Source organism: the organism of the source record quoted next, unplaced genomic scaffold, assembly GCF_019419815.1.
Source record: "Pyrus x bretschneideri cultivar Hongxiangsu unplaced genomic scaffold, Pyrus_bretschneideri_v1 Contig38, whole genome shotgun sequence".
NCBI classification, from domain to species: domain Eukaryota; kingdom Viridiplantae; phylum Streptophyta; class Magnoliopsida; order Rosales; family Rosaceae; genus Pyrus; species Pyrus x bretschneideri.
This window is the reverse complement of record NW_025999701.1, coordinates 4,231,290-4,249,291: the sequence shown is the minus strand read 5'-3', so window position 1 is coordinate 4,249,291 and position 18,002 is coordinate 4,231,290. Positions and strand designations below refer to the sequence as shown.

The 18,002-nt window shown below is 37.8% G+C and overlaps 1 protein-coding gene and 1 long non-coding RNA gene across 3 annotated transcripts; both read left to right on the top strand.

The window, feature by feature from the left end:
* Positions 1 to 9,645: 9,645 nt before the first annotated feature.
* On the top strand, positions 9,646 to 10,560 carry LOC125468385. The gene is made up of 3 exons (XR_007250771.1): positions 9,646 to 9,831; positions 9,926 to 10,036; positions 10,501 to 10,560. It is a non-coding gene; the product is annotated as an uncharacterized LOC125468385 (long non-coding RNA).
* Positions 10,561 to 15,071: 4,511 nt separating this feature from the next.
* LOC103931203 (scarecrow-like protein 21) lies at positions 15,072 to 17,902 on the top strand. Of its 2 annotated transcripts, none has more exons than XM_048564179.1 (2): positions 15,072 to 15,233; positions 16,066 to 17,902. In XM_048564179.1, the coding sequence occupies exon 2, from the start codon at positions 16,071 to 16,073 to the stop codon at positions 17,718 to 17,720; it is 1,650 nt and encodes a 549-aa protein (XP_048420136.1). In that variant the 5' UTR covers positions 15,072 to 15,233; positions 16,066 to 16,070; the 3' UTR covers positions 17,721 to 17,902. The 2 variants fall into 2 exon arrangements, with proteins under 2 accessions (XP_048420136.1, XP_009338900.2); XM_009340625.3 differs by having other exon boundaries at positions 15,072 to 15,236; positions 16,068 to 17,902.
* Positions 17,903 to 18,002: the final 100 nt, after the last annotated feature.

Genomic DNA, 18,002 nt, shown 5'->3' with positions numbered 1-18,002 from the left:
CCTAATTTAGTATCAAATTCGTCATCTATGAGATTCAAACCCAAGACCTCTCACTAACAAGTGAAGAGGAATACCACCAGACTAAGTGACGGTTATGAGATGAATTAGACTCTTTAATTATTTTACCAAGTTTAAAACTCACCTTTGAATCCACCTTTTTGTGAAGACAACAATTATCGTCTTTGAGGATCGCATAGACCATGTCAAGCGCCTGGTCGCATGTCATGTTCTCCTAGTCAATGTACTATATACGGGATAACATATTTAGTTCCAAATTACAATGCAATACAGTCATTTTCTAATACAATTCTCTCGAATACTGTTCAGGCTATTTCATGTCAAGTGCCTAAACGACCAACTCATGATTCAACTGGATAGATTTGAAACTTCATTCCAAATCACAACTTTTTTGCCAAAGACTTCTAATCCATGTCGATGAGCATTCTCCTTCAATTGTGAAGGTTAGAGATTCATTTTTGTACATTCACTGGCCTCCTTGATTAGGTAGTTTAGCCCCAACAATGTCGTGGACACCCTCTCACATCAGAGTGCCTTTAATATAATCAAAGATTAAGGACCTAACCACAAGACAATTGTGATACCTCGGATCAAAGGACTAATTTGCAATATTACAACGATCGAGCTGCTATTACATGACCATGTATCTAGCATGCATACATAAGATCTCGAGGAAATCACGTTCAATGAACTTAATCTTTATTAACACATACACATTTGTCTTAGTGACTCTCACTAATGGCTTAGACTAGCCATGCATCCCGTCTTACAATGTGCAGAATAATGTCTACCAGTTTTACCGGATTAGAAGATATCCACTAGAATAATCCAACGAACAAGAACAATGTTTATCATAAACACATATTAAAAGGGTCTCTTTAACGTTATCTCATAACTTACCTCTTACATATGTTTATAATCATTATCCATGCACTCACTAGTGAGATCGCCTTGAAAATCTACCTACAGTGATCTTGCCAATGATTAGATTATGAACTAATCCCTAAATTACCTAAAGCAATCCACTAACCTTGATTGCTTTTACGGTATACATCCTACACATTGGGCACCATGAAAGTACAATAGATACCAAAAGTTCTTGGCTAAGATCTCACACTACTAGAATTTTGAACTTAATACTAGAGTTAAACTTAAAAGCTTCCACTTATAAGTATGGAAGAATGCTAAAAGACCGTAGTGCTAAATAACTTTAACTGACCTATGTTAAAAAAAAAAAAAATGTCCATCAACCTATACGGAAATATTAAAAATTATTTATTGACCCAAACTAAATGTTTGTAATATAATACTAACAACAACCAACACTTTCAATTTCACCTACATATTTCCATTGATCCAAATTAGCTTCCATTCACTTATAATAATAATATGTCACATCTATGTGAAATAATTGAGGAGAACAAATTTCACACCAATAAGAATTACAACTAGATTCATGCAACTAAGAAAAGAACATACAAGTTAAACTATGTCACACCGATGTAGTAAGTGTCAAGAGCTCTCTGATACTGTAGTATTGGAATCCTTGGAGTTTCCAACAACTAAAAAGTATTATTAAACTAAGGAATTGCTACAGCTAGTATAATGCATTTGTCCTTGAAATCTAAGACTTCCTTTATCTCCGAGTGAGAGTTTTTCTCTCCTATTGAGAGTCTTTCTCACCTTCTGGTGTGAGTCTTCAAAAATCGAGAAATCCCGATGGTATCGACCCTAGCCTTAACCGGGGTCAATCATTGTTCCCTCCCTTCTCTTTTTCTCTCCTCTGCTCTTCACTTCTACTGCTCTCTCTCCATGCTTTCTACCCCGATCCTGTCTATCCCTCTTGCTCAGTTGGTATCCCTCATCTTTGTTCATCAAATTTTTTATTTTCAGCCATGAATATCGTTGAGATCGTGTGTAGAGCTTCGGTGTTTTCACCGGCTTGGGTGTTTTCAACATCACCACCTTCTCCTGGTTATTTGCTTTTACCGGCAGCGTTGTTTGTGGGCTTCCATGAACTTCATCCCAATAGTTGGCTGCCTTCGTTCAGGTGTTGGCTATCTTTTCTTTGTGGCTGTGCTCGTGAAGCTAATCGGAATTGGATGAAACGTCTGAAAAGACGATATTCGATTGTGGATGAGGATTTGGACGGATCGAGGTTTACTGTGTGGCGACGATGGATGTAGTGGATGGTTCTAAAATCTATAATTTTGTTTGTGTGTTTGGGCTTCAACAGTTGGTTGGTCCCGTTGTCCTCTGTTTGTCTTGGCCTACTTTTTGCTTGTCCGTATGTTAGCTTTGGGCCTTTGGTTGTATTTTTGTTTGCTTCTAGTTAGTAATAAAAGTGGCACTTTGACCCAAAAAAAAAAAAAAAAAAAAGGCAAAAAAGGGAAAAAAAAAAGTATTATTAAACTTTATCATGGGTGCTAAAAGTCCCCATTATGATTAGCTTTTCTCCTTTTAATTTGGAGGTCTAATTCGCTGACTTTGGAGGATTCATTTAGGGTACAAAAGCTTCCTTTCCCTCGTGAGAGACTCTCTCTATCTGAGAGTCATTTCTCATTGGTTGTGTGAGTGGACCCCATCTCAACAAATTCCAGAGCTGTCGACCCTAGCTATGGCTAGGGGCAGTGGCAGTCATTTCCTCCTGCCCTTTGTCTCCTCTTTTCTTTCCTGATTTTGCTTTATCCCCCTGCTCCCCACCCCGATTTGGCTTGTCCTTCACACCACAATGGCGTTCATCATCTTCGACCATCTCCACTTCGTTCTGTAGTCACTGTTTCATCGAGAGAGTGTGTTGAGTTTCAATGTTCCCACCAACTCGAGTGTTCACAACACCACCACTTTCTATGGTTGCTGGCTTTGTCGGTAGCGTTGCTTGGGTATTGTGACGAGCTTCTTCCACTTTGTGATTGGTTTTTTCCTTTGTGGCTGTGTTCGAAAAGTTGCTTGCAGCTGGTTGATGCGATTAGAGAGGCGTTCGTCGACTGGAGGCGTGAAAGCTTGCAGATCGTGTTGGTTCACTGTAGTAGAGGCAATGGAAGTAGAAGACTAAGGTTTCTTTTGCAAGTTTCTGGTTTGGGCCTAAATTCTTATTTAGGCTTTTTTTGTTGAACTTTATTGGTCCAATTTTGCTTGTACTTCTTTGACTTTGACTTTGTTGTTTAAACTTGAGTTGTTGGTAATGGAATTGTTTACCTTTGTACCAAAAAAGATAATATTGGCTGACTTTGAATAGCCGAACATTCTTCCAAACCCTCAACTTCAAATAATATTCGCTGACTTTGCTAGATCTTGTACATTTGTCAAAATATATCACCTTCACATATTCTAGTTCTATCAATTTCTAATAAAAGGTCCAAAATTATGTGCTGGTGTTGTTTTTGATTAATTAGTCTGACTTTTTGATCTAGCAAACTAGAAAATGACGGTAGCTACCTAACCATGACCACATTTTTCATTCTTTAATATGTGCATGATATATAATAAGAACAATCTCACTCAAATTTACGGGAACACACATGATCATAACCAAAATAGGGATTTTTTGTGAGGGTTAGAGGTCTATTATCTTTTACATTGACGCGTGTAAGGAAGTGAGGGATCCTAAAATGATTATTTTTGTAATTTTATTTTAATTTTTTTAAATGGTTAAATACGAATAATTGCGCACCTTTAGGGGTGATTGTCACATCCCGACCCGGGCGGGACCACTTCCCGGGCCCGCTCCACCACTGTAGCACGATATTGTCCGCTTTGGACCCCGACTACGCCCTCACGGTTTTGTTTCTGGGAACTCACACGAGAACTTCCCAATAGGTCACCCATCCTTGGAATGCTCTCGCGCGCTACTCGCTTAACTTCGGAGTTCATACGGAACCCGAAGCCAGTGAGCTCCCAAAAGGCCTCGTGCTAGGTAGGGATGAGAATATACATATAAGGATCACTCCCCTAGGCGATGTGGGATATCACAATCCACCCCCCTTAGCGGTCCGATGTCTTCGTCGACACACACGCGACCAGGGTTAGGCTCATCTGAACGACGTGGCTCACTTCAAGGCGGTATAGTTCTGACAGAAGACACAAAGAAATTCTTACGATATACAAGACTGCAACCTAGGCTCTGATACCAAATTGTCACATCCCGACCTGGGCAGGACCACTTCTCAGGCCCGCTCCACCACCGTAGCACGATATTGTCAGCTTTGGGCCCCGACTACACCCTCACGATTTTGTTTCTGGGAACTCACATGAGAACTTCCCAATGGGTCACCCATCCTGGGAATGCTCTCGCGCGCTACTCACTTAAATTCGGAGTTCCTACGGAACTCGAAGCCAGTGAGCTCCCAAAATGCCTCGTGCTAGGTAGGGATGAGAATATACATATAAGGATCACTCATCTGGGTGATTGTGAGATTGTGACATCCCACATCGCTCAGGGGAGTGATCCTTATATGTATATTCCCATCCTTACCTAGCACGATGCCTTTTGGGAGCTCACTGGCTTCGGGTTTCGTAGGAACTCCGAAGTTAAGTGAGTAGCACTCGAGGACATTCCCAGGATGGGTGACCTATTGGGAAGTTCTCATGTGAGTTCCCAGAAACAAAACCGTGAGGGCGTAGTCAGGGCCCAAAACGGACAATATCGTGCTACGATAGTGGAGCGGGCCCGGGCGTGCCAGCACGCCCTCCTTAGGACAGGGTGTGTAAGTGATGCCAAATTATCTCAATACCTTCCTATACCTACCTAACATTTAGAAAGAATGGACACTTGTTAGGTCGCCAATGCTAAGTGATGATGTCATCACCGTTAATTGATAATGCCTTTAATGTTAAGTGATGACATAGACAAACATGGAAGTTGATTTTCACTTACTTATGGAATTTTGAATCCTCAAATGGACAATTCTTAGCCAAGATAAATGTTATATTTGTCTACTTAAAAGGATCAGTTTATAGATTTAGATCTTTATAGATGACGTGAGAATGAAGCACAATTCAATACTTATCCAGGTCATCACTTAATGTTGATGACCTAATGAATGTCCAATTTCCGAAAACATTAGGTTGTCATTGGAACATATTAAAAGGTCGGGACCAATTTGAAATTACCACTTAAGATTGGGTAGTTATTTGTAGTTAACTGCAAAAAAAAATTGTAGCACTTATTAAACATTTCATTTGATATATGGAGAATGTTAGCAGCATTTTTGTCTTTCTTTTTTGTTCTACAATATTGCATGATAATATAACCATTTATTTTTTCACCCTTTAAAGATCATATGTGCAAAACTAAATTTGAATTCGTTTAGTCATCTAATGGTTATCCAATATATAGACATGCATGTTAGTTTCTCAATTAAACAATTTTGACAAACCTTACTTCAACAGTTCAAACAATTTCTAATTTGGCTGATTTTTTTAAGAGTTGGTCTTTAAATGATAATTATACTAATCTCCAAATAACATTGCAAAATGAAAAAAAAAAAAAAAAAAGCAAAAAGGCCAACATTTAATTAATTACTTCATTCCATTTACAAATGAAAACCATGTACACATATCAATGTTTTATAAACGAGACGTAGGTGAGACGTTTCACAGATAGCTTTATCTAAGCGAAAGCCCTGAGGCGTGAAGCGAAGAATTATATATTGAGATAACACTTTTTTAAACATTTCAAATAGCGACAAAAGTTAATACATATGTAAGATGACATAATTAGTACTTTTTTTTGTTTTTTCTGGAGTGTAAATTACAAAAATACTCTCATATTTGAAAAGGTGGAGGCGTATAAATCCTAGCTAGATGAGTGGAGTACGTACAAACTCAGAGCACAAAGAGAGAAAAGATGACCACGATGCAAGAAGAGAGGTGTCAACGCCGGTTACGGTATAGGTAAGCACTGCATACATCCCCGGTGGTCGCGGTAACGCCGGAGGCATGCACCACCACCGGATGCCAAGTATTTCAATAAAGTCAGTATGACATACTTTCACAAGCTTCACAGCAAGTTTTATTGCTCCATCGTCAACGTTGACGAGCTCTGGTCTCTCCTCCCCTAGGAGGCTAAGGAAGACGTGCTACTCATCGATGTGACTCAATACGACTTCTTCAAGGTCTTGGGCAAGGGCATGTTGCCGCAGCACTAGCCCATTACTGAGATCGCCATCATCCTCTGGTACTTCCAGAGAGATAGAGTTGGAGATCGAACGAACTGAGGAAGGGTAGAATTGTAAGAGTTTTGAGACCCCTCTTGTCCCACATCGGGCAACAATGGTTTTTCACTAGCCTTTGTAGGCTTATTCCTTCTTCTTAGTAATTAGAACTTGGACCATTTGGAAACGGATTGAAGGCTTGGGCCTTATGGTTGTGTAGATTAGGCTTGATGATTATACTATAATATTAATATTAATTAATATTAATTAATCAAGACAAGGGCCTTGGGCCTTGGGGCCAAGGAATTAAAATTAATCTGATCAATTAATTTTAATTTCGAAAGTTTTTAATTAAATTAATTAAAAACGTTTTGATCAATAGACACAACTCTTTGGAAAGAGTTGTATAGCTTCAGATACATCCAAAAGGGGTTTGAAAAGGTATGAATGAGCCTATATAACTGGAGTCCTCAGTTCCATCAAAAATCATCTTTTCTTCCTCCTTGTCTCATGTACAAAATTTCCAAAGAGTAAACACACAAAGCAATTTGCTAGAATTCTATAATCGAGTGCGGGTTGTAGAATTAGGTAGTTGTATCCTGGTCGAGCAAACGTTGTAGAACCACAAGCACACGAGTGGGACGGAAATACTGTTCGAAGGACGTAGCGTTTGCACTAGCCTCTACCTTCAGTTCATTCAAGTTAGTATCATTTTAATTTTTTGTAATTATTGTGTAATTGCATTCTGTATTGCAACTATTTTTTGAATAATAAAGTATAAGTATTTCGGTTCAATATTTCTGTTATTTTATTGTTTCTAAATTGTTCTCCAACAAGAATGTGTCGGGATCGGTTCCGAATGGAGGGTTGCTCCATTCATATAGGGTTGCTCCATCCATTCATATAGTTAGTTTTTCATATAGGGTTGCTCCATTCATTTAAGGATTGAGAAAAAAGTTGTCTCTTTTAAATTATAGTTTATATGGTTGTTTCATTTAATGATTGAGAAAAATGTTCTCTTTTGAATTTTTTGTGCTTGTTTGTGAAGTCATTTTTTTGAAACGTGTATTTTTTTTTTCTTTACGTTATGAGATACTTCATGGTTGTATTCTAAATTAAAAAGTAAAAAATAAATTTAAAAAAAAAACCTTTGGTGTCTATTTTGTTTCTTACATATATTTTGAAACTGAATCGGAAAAAAAAAAGGCCGAAGAGGGGTTGAATTGATGACAATTATGTAGTTTTGTGAAAAAAAATACAAACTAATTATACTAAAATGTATACAAAACTGATTCTACAAACATGGAACTGATTCTACAAACATGGTTGAGGAGCGGTTGGACTGATGACATGTATGTAGTTTTGTTGAACATATACAAACGGATTCTACTAAAATTATACAAAATGATTTTATATGTATTTGAAACTGATTCTACAAAAATGGTTGAAGACGGGTTAAACTGTTTCTACAAAACTGGTTAAGAATGGATTGAACTAATTCTGCAAAAATAGTCGAAGATGGGTTGAATTGATTATGCAAAAATGGTCAATGATTGATTTGACTAATTCTACATAAATGGTGGAAGACATGTTGAACTAATTCTACAAAAATGGTCAATGACGGGTTAAACTGCAAAAATGGTTGAAGACGGTTTGAACTGATTTCTGTAGAAATAATGGAGGACGAGATGAAAGCAAAAATGGTATGGTTAAATTGATTTTGCAAAAATGGTCGAGGACAAGCTAAACTGATTCTACAAAAATAGTCAAAGACGAGTTGAACTGATTCAGTAGAAATGGTCGAAGAAGGTTGAATTTAATTCTACAGAAATGATCGAAGATTGGTTGAACTTGATTATGCAGGACGGGTTGAACTTGATTTTGCAAAAATGGTCGAAGACAGGTTGAAACTGATTATGCAAAAAATGGTTGAGGACAGGTTGAACTGATTCTGCAAAAATAGTCGATGACGATTGAACTGATTCTGCAAAAATGGTCGAAGACCAATTGAATTGATTCTGCAAAAATAAAAGAGGATGGTTGAACTGATTCTGTAAAAATGATCGAAAACATGTTGAACTAATTATGCAAAATTGGTCAATGACGGGTTAAACTGATTCTGCAAAATATGGTCGAAGACTAATTGAATTGATTATGTAAAAATGAAATAGGAAGGTTGAATTGATTATGCAAAAATGATTGATAACAGATTGAACTGATTCTGCAAAATTGGTCGAAGATGGGTTGAATTAATTTGGCAAAAGTGGTCAAGGACGGTTAAACTGATTCTGCAAAAATGGTCGAATACGAGTTGAGCTGATTCTACAAAAATTGCAAAAACGGTCGATGATGAGTTGAACTAATTTTGCAAAAATGGTCAAGAACGGGTTGAATTGATTCTATTAATAAATGATACAAACTAATTTTGCATATATTTTCAAAACTAATTCTACAGAAATAGTCGAGGATGTGTTGAGTTTATGGCACATATTAATTTGTTGGAGTTGTGAAGGTTGGATTCTATTAACAACTCTAAGTACTAGTTTGGTATTAAGGTGATTTTATAAAAAGTGGGTATAAAAAAAAGCTGAGCTCAAAAAGGCGTTTGGTAAACACTTAAAAATAGCTTATTTTCACAGTTTTGGGTGAAAAAAAGCTGAAAACGTGAAGCAGTAAAAATGAGCTTATTCTCACAGCATAGCAGATGCAGTTTTTTTTTCAAAGTACAGCAATACCAAACCAACCCTAAACCCTTAGGGGTATGACTGGTATTTTAAAACTTTTTTTTTCCATGTTTTTGGGTTGAGCTTTAGTTATTTTTATGTTTTTGTCTCTTGTTGACATGTTTAAAAAATAATGGAATTCCTTGAAATATAATAAAAGTTTTTGCCTATATATAAAGCACCCAAAAACAAAGATAACATATAATAATAATAAAAACAAACATGGTGTTATCAGTACTTTTTTCGTTCTGGCCACACAATTTTTAGGATCTATAAATAATATTAAAAAGTACAACAGTCTCTTGAGTTTTTTCTTTAAATGAATATTAAAAATACAATTTTTTTTTTTTTGTGTACTTATCTTTTATTTTTGTTGAAGGAGGTTTGTTATTGGATTCTAAAAATCTCATCTTACACTCAAAATTTTTTATAATTAGAAGTCTTCTTCATCTTCTACAAGCTCTAGAACGAAAAAACACAGTAACTACTCCGCAACTAAAATCCCATTTCAACTAAATTTTTTTTTTTTTAAAAAAAAAATTTCGGCAACATTATGCCCAATTGAATGCCTTGAATCGTGCCTCCACGGATCGTAGACAATGTGACATTCCGTCCCAAAATTCATGTTAACGTACGTGTGAAATTACAACTTTGCCCCTAGTTCATTTCGTGTACGTTTAGTGGTTGTTTCGTGTGGCGTGGATATGTGTTGGGCCACACACACACCCACACTCTTACACTCACTCTCTCTGTCCCTTTCCCTGTTTGTCTCTCTCTCTCTCCCGTGTTTCCTTTCCCTTTCCCTTTCTTTTTCTTCCTCTTCCTTAAACTGGTACAGACACACACACAACCATACTTTACACCCACAGATCGAGAGAACTAAAGCCATATTTGAGATCGTGAGGCTCGTACGAGTCCAACCACACCATTTTCAGGTAAGAACTATAACGTTTTCACGTTAATTCCTTAATGGCAGATTCGAGTACTGTTCATGCAAACTTATTCTAGCTTGTTTTTGGACTTTTGAAGCTTGTAATTGTGTTTGTGAGGTTCCCAGAAGCTTGGGAGTGCTTCGTTGGACAAATTTGGACGTCGGGAAAGCTTGGTTCGAAGTTGGCCGAGCTTTGGAGTTTTGGACAAGTGAATTCTCGTAGATTTTAGCCTTTAAAACTTGGTTAGACGTATTCTATTAGTTGTAAGGGTTAAAATGGTGTAAAAATCTTGAAAAACGGTCGAAAAACGAGCGAGAAAACCTAAGTTGCAGGTTTTCCGGCGACGACGACGGCGCCGGCGACGGGGACTGATTGGAGAAGGAGACGAAATATTCCTGACGCCGTTAACAGCATCTGGTTAGGTTTAACGGAATATTCCGTTAGTTCAACGGAATATTCCTGACGGCGTCACTTGACACCGTCAGTGTGCATGGCACGTGACCGCGCGTGAGGGGTCCAAAAATTATTTTAAAAATATGGTTGTGATCCTGAGGTTGTGTAGATCACGTTGGTATATTCATTTGTCCATTTTGAGCAATGTATGAGAAGTTATTTTGAACGGAAGGTTATGTGCTTTAAAGTTAACATTTTTTATAGTTAATTCGCATATAGGTGACACGTATCCCGAGGACGAGCGTGCACACTCAAGGCAGCGGGGCTACGACCCTTCCACATACCAGTGAGTGGGCTTTTGGTTTTCCGTATATACCTATATACATATTAATTCCCAGAAAATTAGTATAAATGCCTATTTCGTTATATGCCATTCCTTTTACATAATTGGTGGTTATGCATGATTAGTTGCATATACGTTTATTTATATATTCAATTATGCATATGTCATATATATATATATATATGTTGGTGCTGTGGAGGCATGGGTAAGTGCCAGGTAAGTGTTGTTTAACATTTGCATTCAATAGTAATTCGAGAGGCTTAGAGAGCTCATAACTTGCACCTCCGGTGTTAGTGCTCCCGCCCAGAGTAGGGCACAGTCTTTCACGTGTTGTTCACCTCCCACACCACACGCTCAGCTTGGATCCAAGTTAGGTGCACAGTCTTGTCGTACAGACCACTTTAGGTGGTTCCGACTCGTAGGTGACCCACGATTATTCGCACAGCCTTCACGTGATCGTAGCACTAGAGCGTTTATATGTTTTACACCCAGGCCTGTCGTACAGACCACTATAGGTGGTTCCGACTCGTGGGCAGGTGTAGTTATTGAGATTGAGATTTGAGCTTTAGATTCAGCCGTACAGGTCACTTAGGGGACTCCGGCTGCCAGATGTTATGCTATTGATGTGATTTATACCTGAGCACTTGCATATCATTATGAGGCTTTGACATGACATACCTTTGAGCATGATTGGCATATTTGTACATACGTATATATGTTTATTTTCTGGGAAGTATACAGGTTTTACGGCGAGGGGTTAGAATGCATTTTATGAAATGGTTTTCAAAGAATTTGTTTTTGCCCACTCACGCTTTTGTTTTGCGCCCTTCCAGGTTCTAGTAGCTTAGCGGGTTTGGTGGTTTTCCCAGAGGACGTCCCGGCATTTCTGACAGACACTCACCTATGTAGGGTCACCTTCGGGTGCACTATTGTTGTATCGTTTCTTTTGGACTGCTGTAGGCTGTAGGCTCTGAATTCAGCGACTTACTTACGCTAGCACATACTTTATCACATTCTATTTGCTAGTTTTTAAATTATTCGTACTTTTATATTATTTCCTTTAGCTTCCGCACTGTGCACATGGCTATGTCACTTCCACGTGACGGCCAGTATGCCCTGGCCTCGGTTGGGGTGTGTCAGATAAGTTTTCGCCGACTCCAACAAAATAGAGGCAATTTTTCTGCCACTACGCCTCTAAAGCCACCTGGTCGCATCAGAGGACGAGTTTTTTTAAAACACTAACATGTATAAGGACATCATGATGTGCTGCAGATGTGATATTTACAGTTTGAACGTTATCTAAATATATAGTGCTCGATCGACAGTATAGTCGAAACCCTAAGTAGATATACCAAATATGAAAATGGAAGGAGTACAGAAATGTTGAACCTACACCATCAAATGGTCTTTTGCTTCCCTAAGAGCAACTCCAGCGTTGGAGCCCTTCCCCCTGGCAATACACTATTCAATCCACCTAATGAACAGTAATTGCCCTTAATGAACAGTAAGTAGCCCTGGCAATAGATTTTGCATCTCCACCGTTACACTTCTATAGCCCTGGCAATAGGCAATAAAATATTAGTATTTTTTTTATTTATAAAATTAATACAAAATAATTTTAAATGTAATATCGGATAAGATTTTTAATCGTTCTCGTTGCGCCACGTGAAATTGTTGTGTAAGGTAGATGATAATGAGAAGGTATTTATAGAAAAGTAAAAACTATTTTTTTTACAATTTTTTTCAGATTTTTCAGATATTTTTTTGAATTTTTTTGAATTTTTTACAATTTTTTTAAAATTTTTATTCAATTAATTAATCTCTGCCGTTGGATATAAAAAAATTTGAATTCCAACGCTCCAGATTGTGCCACGTGTCACAACGGTAACTTTTCAGATTTTTTAAACTATTTTTTCATTTATTTTTTAATTTATAAAGCATTTTAATATCCACCGTTGATCTCAGATCGAACGGTGGATATTAAATCTGACACTTTTTTTTTTTTTTTACCGTTGAGATCTAACGGTCCACATTAAGTGACTGTTACGATCTAACGTACCGTGGGAAGCCACGTGGCTTCCCAACGGTAACAGACAAAACTTTTTTTTTTTCTGATTAAAGTGTCAGGACGCGCCCCCACGCGCGGGTGGGGTGCACGCGCCTGACACAAAAAAAATTAAATAATACGCTGACGCCACCCTGGCGTCAGCCTGGCGTCATCCCCACCCCGGGCTCCAGGCCTGTCAATTTCTCACGAGCCTGGCCCTCGGGCCTCCCCCGTCCCCCCGGCTTCCCCACGCTGGAGCCGATCCACCTTCACTCGGGCCTCCGTTTTGGAGCCCGTCCCCCGAGCTAAACCCCACGCTGGGGATGCTCTAATATATGATGAAATGGCTTTTGGCCTTTTATTCACAAAATCAACACATGCAGGAGGCAGACGGGTCCAGACGACAGGTCCTTATCTTGAATTAATTTTTGAATTTCATATCATACATCATGTCAACACTGCCGATTGGTCTTCAACGTCACCCGTTATTGCAACTAATTTGTTATTTGCATGAAATCTAAAGCAACCGCCTTCGACCTTTCTGTTGAAAATTTTAATTAATTAGCATACTAATTAATTAAGACTAATTTTGATTGAATGGTTTGGTAAATAATTAGCACTTCCATCACCATAAAAATATTCAGCTTTGAGTTTGGAAGCTGTAGAAAATTTTAAGTGTAACCGATTATACAATTATCAATTATATACAATTACATATTTATTTTTCTTCGAAAAGTTAGTTGTGTGATAAATAAGCCTGACGCGTGGTTGTATGTGACATGTAATTGAATCAATGTAAGGACGTCGGTCATCATGCTTGATTGATATGTACAACACCAAATGGAGTAGCAGTGGTTGTTGGTTCTCTCATCTCTCATCTCTGATCTTCGTGGTACAGTGTTTGTTGGTTCTCTTGTCGCTTCTCTGATCTTCGTCCTACAACATTTATTGGATGGTACGACTTGTGAGTAAAGTGGACAAAACAAACGGTTCTGGGCCTTCTTGTATTGTATATTAACTATTCCGTCCAACCTTCAAATTAGCTTTGGTAATTTACTCAATTTATTTGGAAATTCCATACTTCGGTAAAGAAAAATGAGATACACTTAATTATAATTCTATCCAGTAAAATTTGATCTAATGAAACACAGTTCCTATTTTATTTAAGGTTCTAAAATATGCTAGATGTTTGTCAGACAGCGAGGTGGGGCCTAACGGCTAAGTTGGAGCATAGGCGGATTTAAGTAAATATATTACGTATCGTATAAATGTCTGATTATACTTAAAAAATGATATATAATTTTATAGGGATACATAAGTTGCAAAATTGAATGATAGAAATATTATGATGTTTATGACATAATGTAAACATAGGGAACACGTATATGATGTGTGTTCATCTAAAGTATTCAACAAGTCTTTTACAATTTTTTGAAAAAATTATATATTTTTTTGTCAAAGAAAGAGTTACGACCTAAACGGGTATCTAGGTAGGTTTGGGTGGGTTAAGCTGTCTAAACGTCATTTCTTAATTTTTAAACATTTAGAGATTACTCGAGACGGTGGCCCCACCTAAAGGGCGCTAGGTAAGAATTTTTAAAACAATAATCTTATTAGAGGACGTTTTGAATTCATATTTGATATGCGGCTTTTATCGAATCAAATGATAATAAAATAAAGTAAAATCCTCATACGCCTTTCACTACCGAGAACAATTTTCTCTCAAAACTATTACGGCATTTTGCCTTTTCTGTTGTTGTAGAGAGTTGTTTTTCACACTTCTTAAGCTTGTCGTGCACTTCCTTATAGATTTAGTTATTTATTTCAATAAATCGAGCGAACACAAAAATCATGATTAACACGAGTGTGAACAAATTAAGAAAAAAAAAGGTGTTTATCATTTTCCTTCGTGTAAAATCCCAGTCAAACAACATGATTACTCCCTGGTCTGTGGGGTTTAGTTTTGTCAAATTCTTAACTAAGCATGACTAATTGAAGCACATAATTCTTAAATAAATAGAGTAGAATGACATTGACTTTATAAATCCGAAGGAAAAAGATAACCATGTCCAATATTTTATTGTCTTTGTCACTCAATATTACGGTTTAATAGATTTTTTTTTAATTGTAAGTAAAGTTTCAGGCTTGATTATAATCAAAGATGAATTTAAACCACATTATTACATATTTATTATGAAATTAAACTCACTTTCTTACCCCTTAATATAAATTATAACGTTTGATAATATATATATATATATATATATATATATATATATATATATATAACGTTTTCCGTAAAAAGACTTTGACGTCGACCATGACTAAGAGACGACTACAATACAGAGAGATGATGAACGTATGAAACAAGAAATAAATAATGGGAGTGTTTTAGGCGCTGAACCTAAATGTCGTAATGTGTGTGGCAGCGATGTAATTCGTGAAAAGATTGAGGTTTGATGTTAGGACAGCACTGTTATAAGAGGCAGATATTTTCTTAGGCTATGCAGGAGACGATGTTTAGCTAACAGACTTTGGATCGTTGCATTTGAACTCAGAAGCAAAGAAGAACACGAAAGCTGAAGCTCAAAGGTGATCGTCAACCACACATCAATAATCATAAAGGTCTGTCAAAACCCCATCAGAAACTGAAATGGCTTTTCACCAAATTCCGTACTTTTAATTTTTATTTTATTTTATTGTTCTTCAAATTAGATGCTTTTGGGCTATAATGTTTGCTGCAGTTGCATGTGCTTTTTTCCGCTTTTAGTTTCTTATGTGATGAAGGTGAAAACTTGGTGGTCAATTTAGTGGCTTTGAATTTGTTATTTCAAGCATGAATTTATTGTGAGAGTGAGATGTAGTATTTTATCTCGAGTTTTCAATATTTTTTTTTTTTTAACAAACGATGGGATATTCTGCACTAAATTCATTTAAATTACGAGAAGGGAATTCGAGGAGCACGCTGCTCTAGCCAACTGGTTTTGTAGGTTGGCTGATGAGTTGTCGTCAGGAGTGGGATCTTTGGGCTCCCACAAATGCAGGAAAAAGGAGAAACCCTTTTGGTGTTAACTTCTTTTCTGTTTGTTTGAATGAAGATATGGTGGTAGTTTCATAATTCTAAGTGAAACCCTTGTATGTTTGAAGCTTTTCTGATTGTTTCCCGTTTGTAAACCTCAAGGTCTAGATTATTTGTTCAAACCAGAAATGGAATGTCAGATTATTCTGAACATTTTCTTAATATAAACTGAGAGTTATAACTACTGCAGTGATGGAGCTGAAAATTGTTTACAGTTTTTGCTAAAACGCCGCGCAGATAGAAATTATTTTTACAATATTTGCTAGAACATGTGGGCATCTCAAATAGATAGCTTCAATATTTTTCAGTAGGATCTTTGAAATGCAATTTTCTTTGTCCGTCTTGATAACACTTATTGTCTTGATAACATTTGCTAGAACATGTGGGCATCTCAAATAGATCAAACAAACGAATTGGCTTTCCTGAAAATGCGAGAATCTCACAAGCATATAATCCCAAATGTTCCTCGCCAAATTGGAGAACAGCCTGTTGAAGAGCCGGAGTCTTCCTTCCAGAATGTTGAACAACAAGCATCCTCTGATGAGGTTGTCCAAGGAACACAGCTTTCAGTTCAAAGATTTGAACAACACTGTACCCTTGAATCATCCTCGGGAACCAGTGGTTACCCTGGTCGCAGTTCTTCATCAAGTTTGAATTTCTCAGCAAATGGAAGTCCAGCATCACATCCAGATGTGCATTCCTACCACTCTTGTGGCTCTCCTGTCAACCAGTCGTGTATATCAAATGAAACGGATGACCTGGGTCACAAAATTAGGGAACTGGAAAATGCTTTGCTGGGAAATGATTCAGATGCCTTTGACGCGTACAACATCATAGATGAGGTTGGGGCTAATCAAATTTATTCAGAAGCAGAGAACTGGGAACAAATGATGATGATGATCCGCGGAAGTGACTTAAAGGAGGTGCTTTGCGCATGTGCAAAAGCATTGGCAAACAATGATATGTCAACAACTGAACAGTTGTTCTCAAACCTACGTCAGATGGTGTCAGTTTCAGGTGAGCCAATCCAACGTTTAGGAGCTTACATTTTGGAAGGTCTTATTGCAAGGCTGGCCTCGTCGGGGAGTTCTATCTGTGCATCCCTAAGATGCAAGGAGCCTGCCAGTGCTGAACTCCTCTCGTACATGCACATACTTTATGAAGTCTGCCCATACTTCAAGTTCGGATATATGTCAGCAAATGGGGCGATTGCAGAAGCTATGAAGGATGAAAGTAGAGTTCATATAATTGATTTTCAGGTAGCTCAAGGCAGCCAGTGGATTACATTAATCCAGGCCTTAGCTACTCGGCCAGGAGGACCCCCACAGATTAGGATCACAGGCATAGATGATTCCACATCAGCTTATGTTCGGGGAGGGGGCCTTGGTGTTGTGGGACAGAGGTTGTCAAGGCTTGCGGAGTCATGTAAGGTACCCTTTGAGTTCCATGCTGCTGGAATTTTTGGTTCTGAGGTTCAACTTGAGGACCTTGTGATTCGACCTGGCGAGGCTATTGCAGTGAATTTTGCCTTAATGCTGCACCACATACCAGATGAGAGTGTGAATAGTCATAATCACAGGGACCGGCTGTTGAGGCTTGCCAAGAGTTTGTCACCCAAGGTAGTGACTCTTGTTGAACAAGAATCAAACACCAACACAGTCCCTTTCCTTCCTCGTTTCACTGAGACGCTGAGCTATTTTAGCGCTGTCTTTGATTCAATTGATGTTGCTCTGCCAAGGGAGCATAGGGAGCGGATCAATGTCGAGCAGCACTGTCTGGCACGAGAAATTGTTAACATTATAGCATGTGAAGGGGCGGAAAGAGTAGAACGTTACGAGCCTCTCAGTAAGTGGAGGTCACGATTCATTATGGCTGGTTTTTCGCCTTGTCCACTGAGCCCGTTGGTAAACGCAACTATCAAGACTTTACTGCAGAGTTATTCTGAGAAGTACACGCTTGAAGAGATGGGTGGAGCTTTATATCTCGGCTGGATGAATCAACCACTGGTTGTCTCTTGTGCGTGGAGGTAAAAAACATGAAATTTTGTGTTTCTTGATCTTGTATGGAACCCTAAAGTAATCTTCTGCTCGCATTTGAACTCTTCGTGTTTCTTTTTTCGTCGGATAGTTAAGGTGTCTTTGGTAGAGTGATGGTTATTTCATGTTGTAAGGGCTATATGCTTCAGAAGAAATAAATGAGCCTTTTTCATATACATCTTTGTACCTTGAATTTTACATCATCAGAAAACAACTTTTGGAATCAAAATTTTCTTTTAAATCGTCACGTAATGTTTATTCAGGTGAAAACTATAA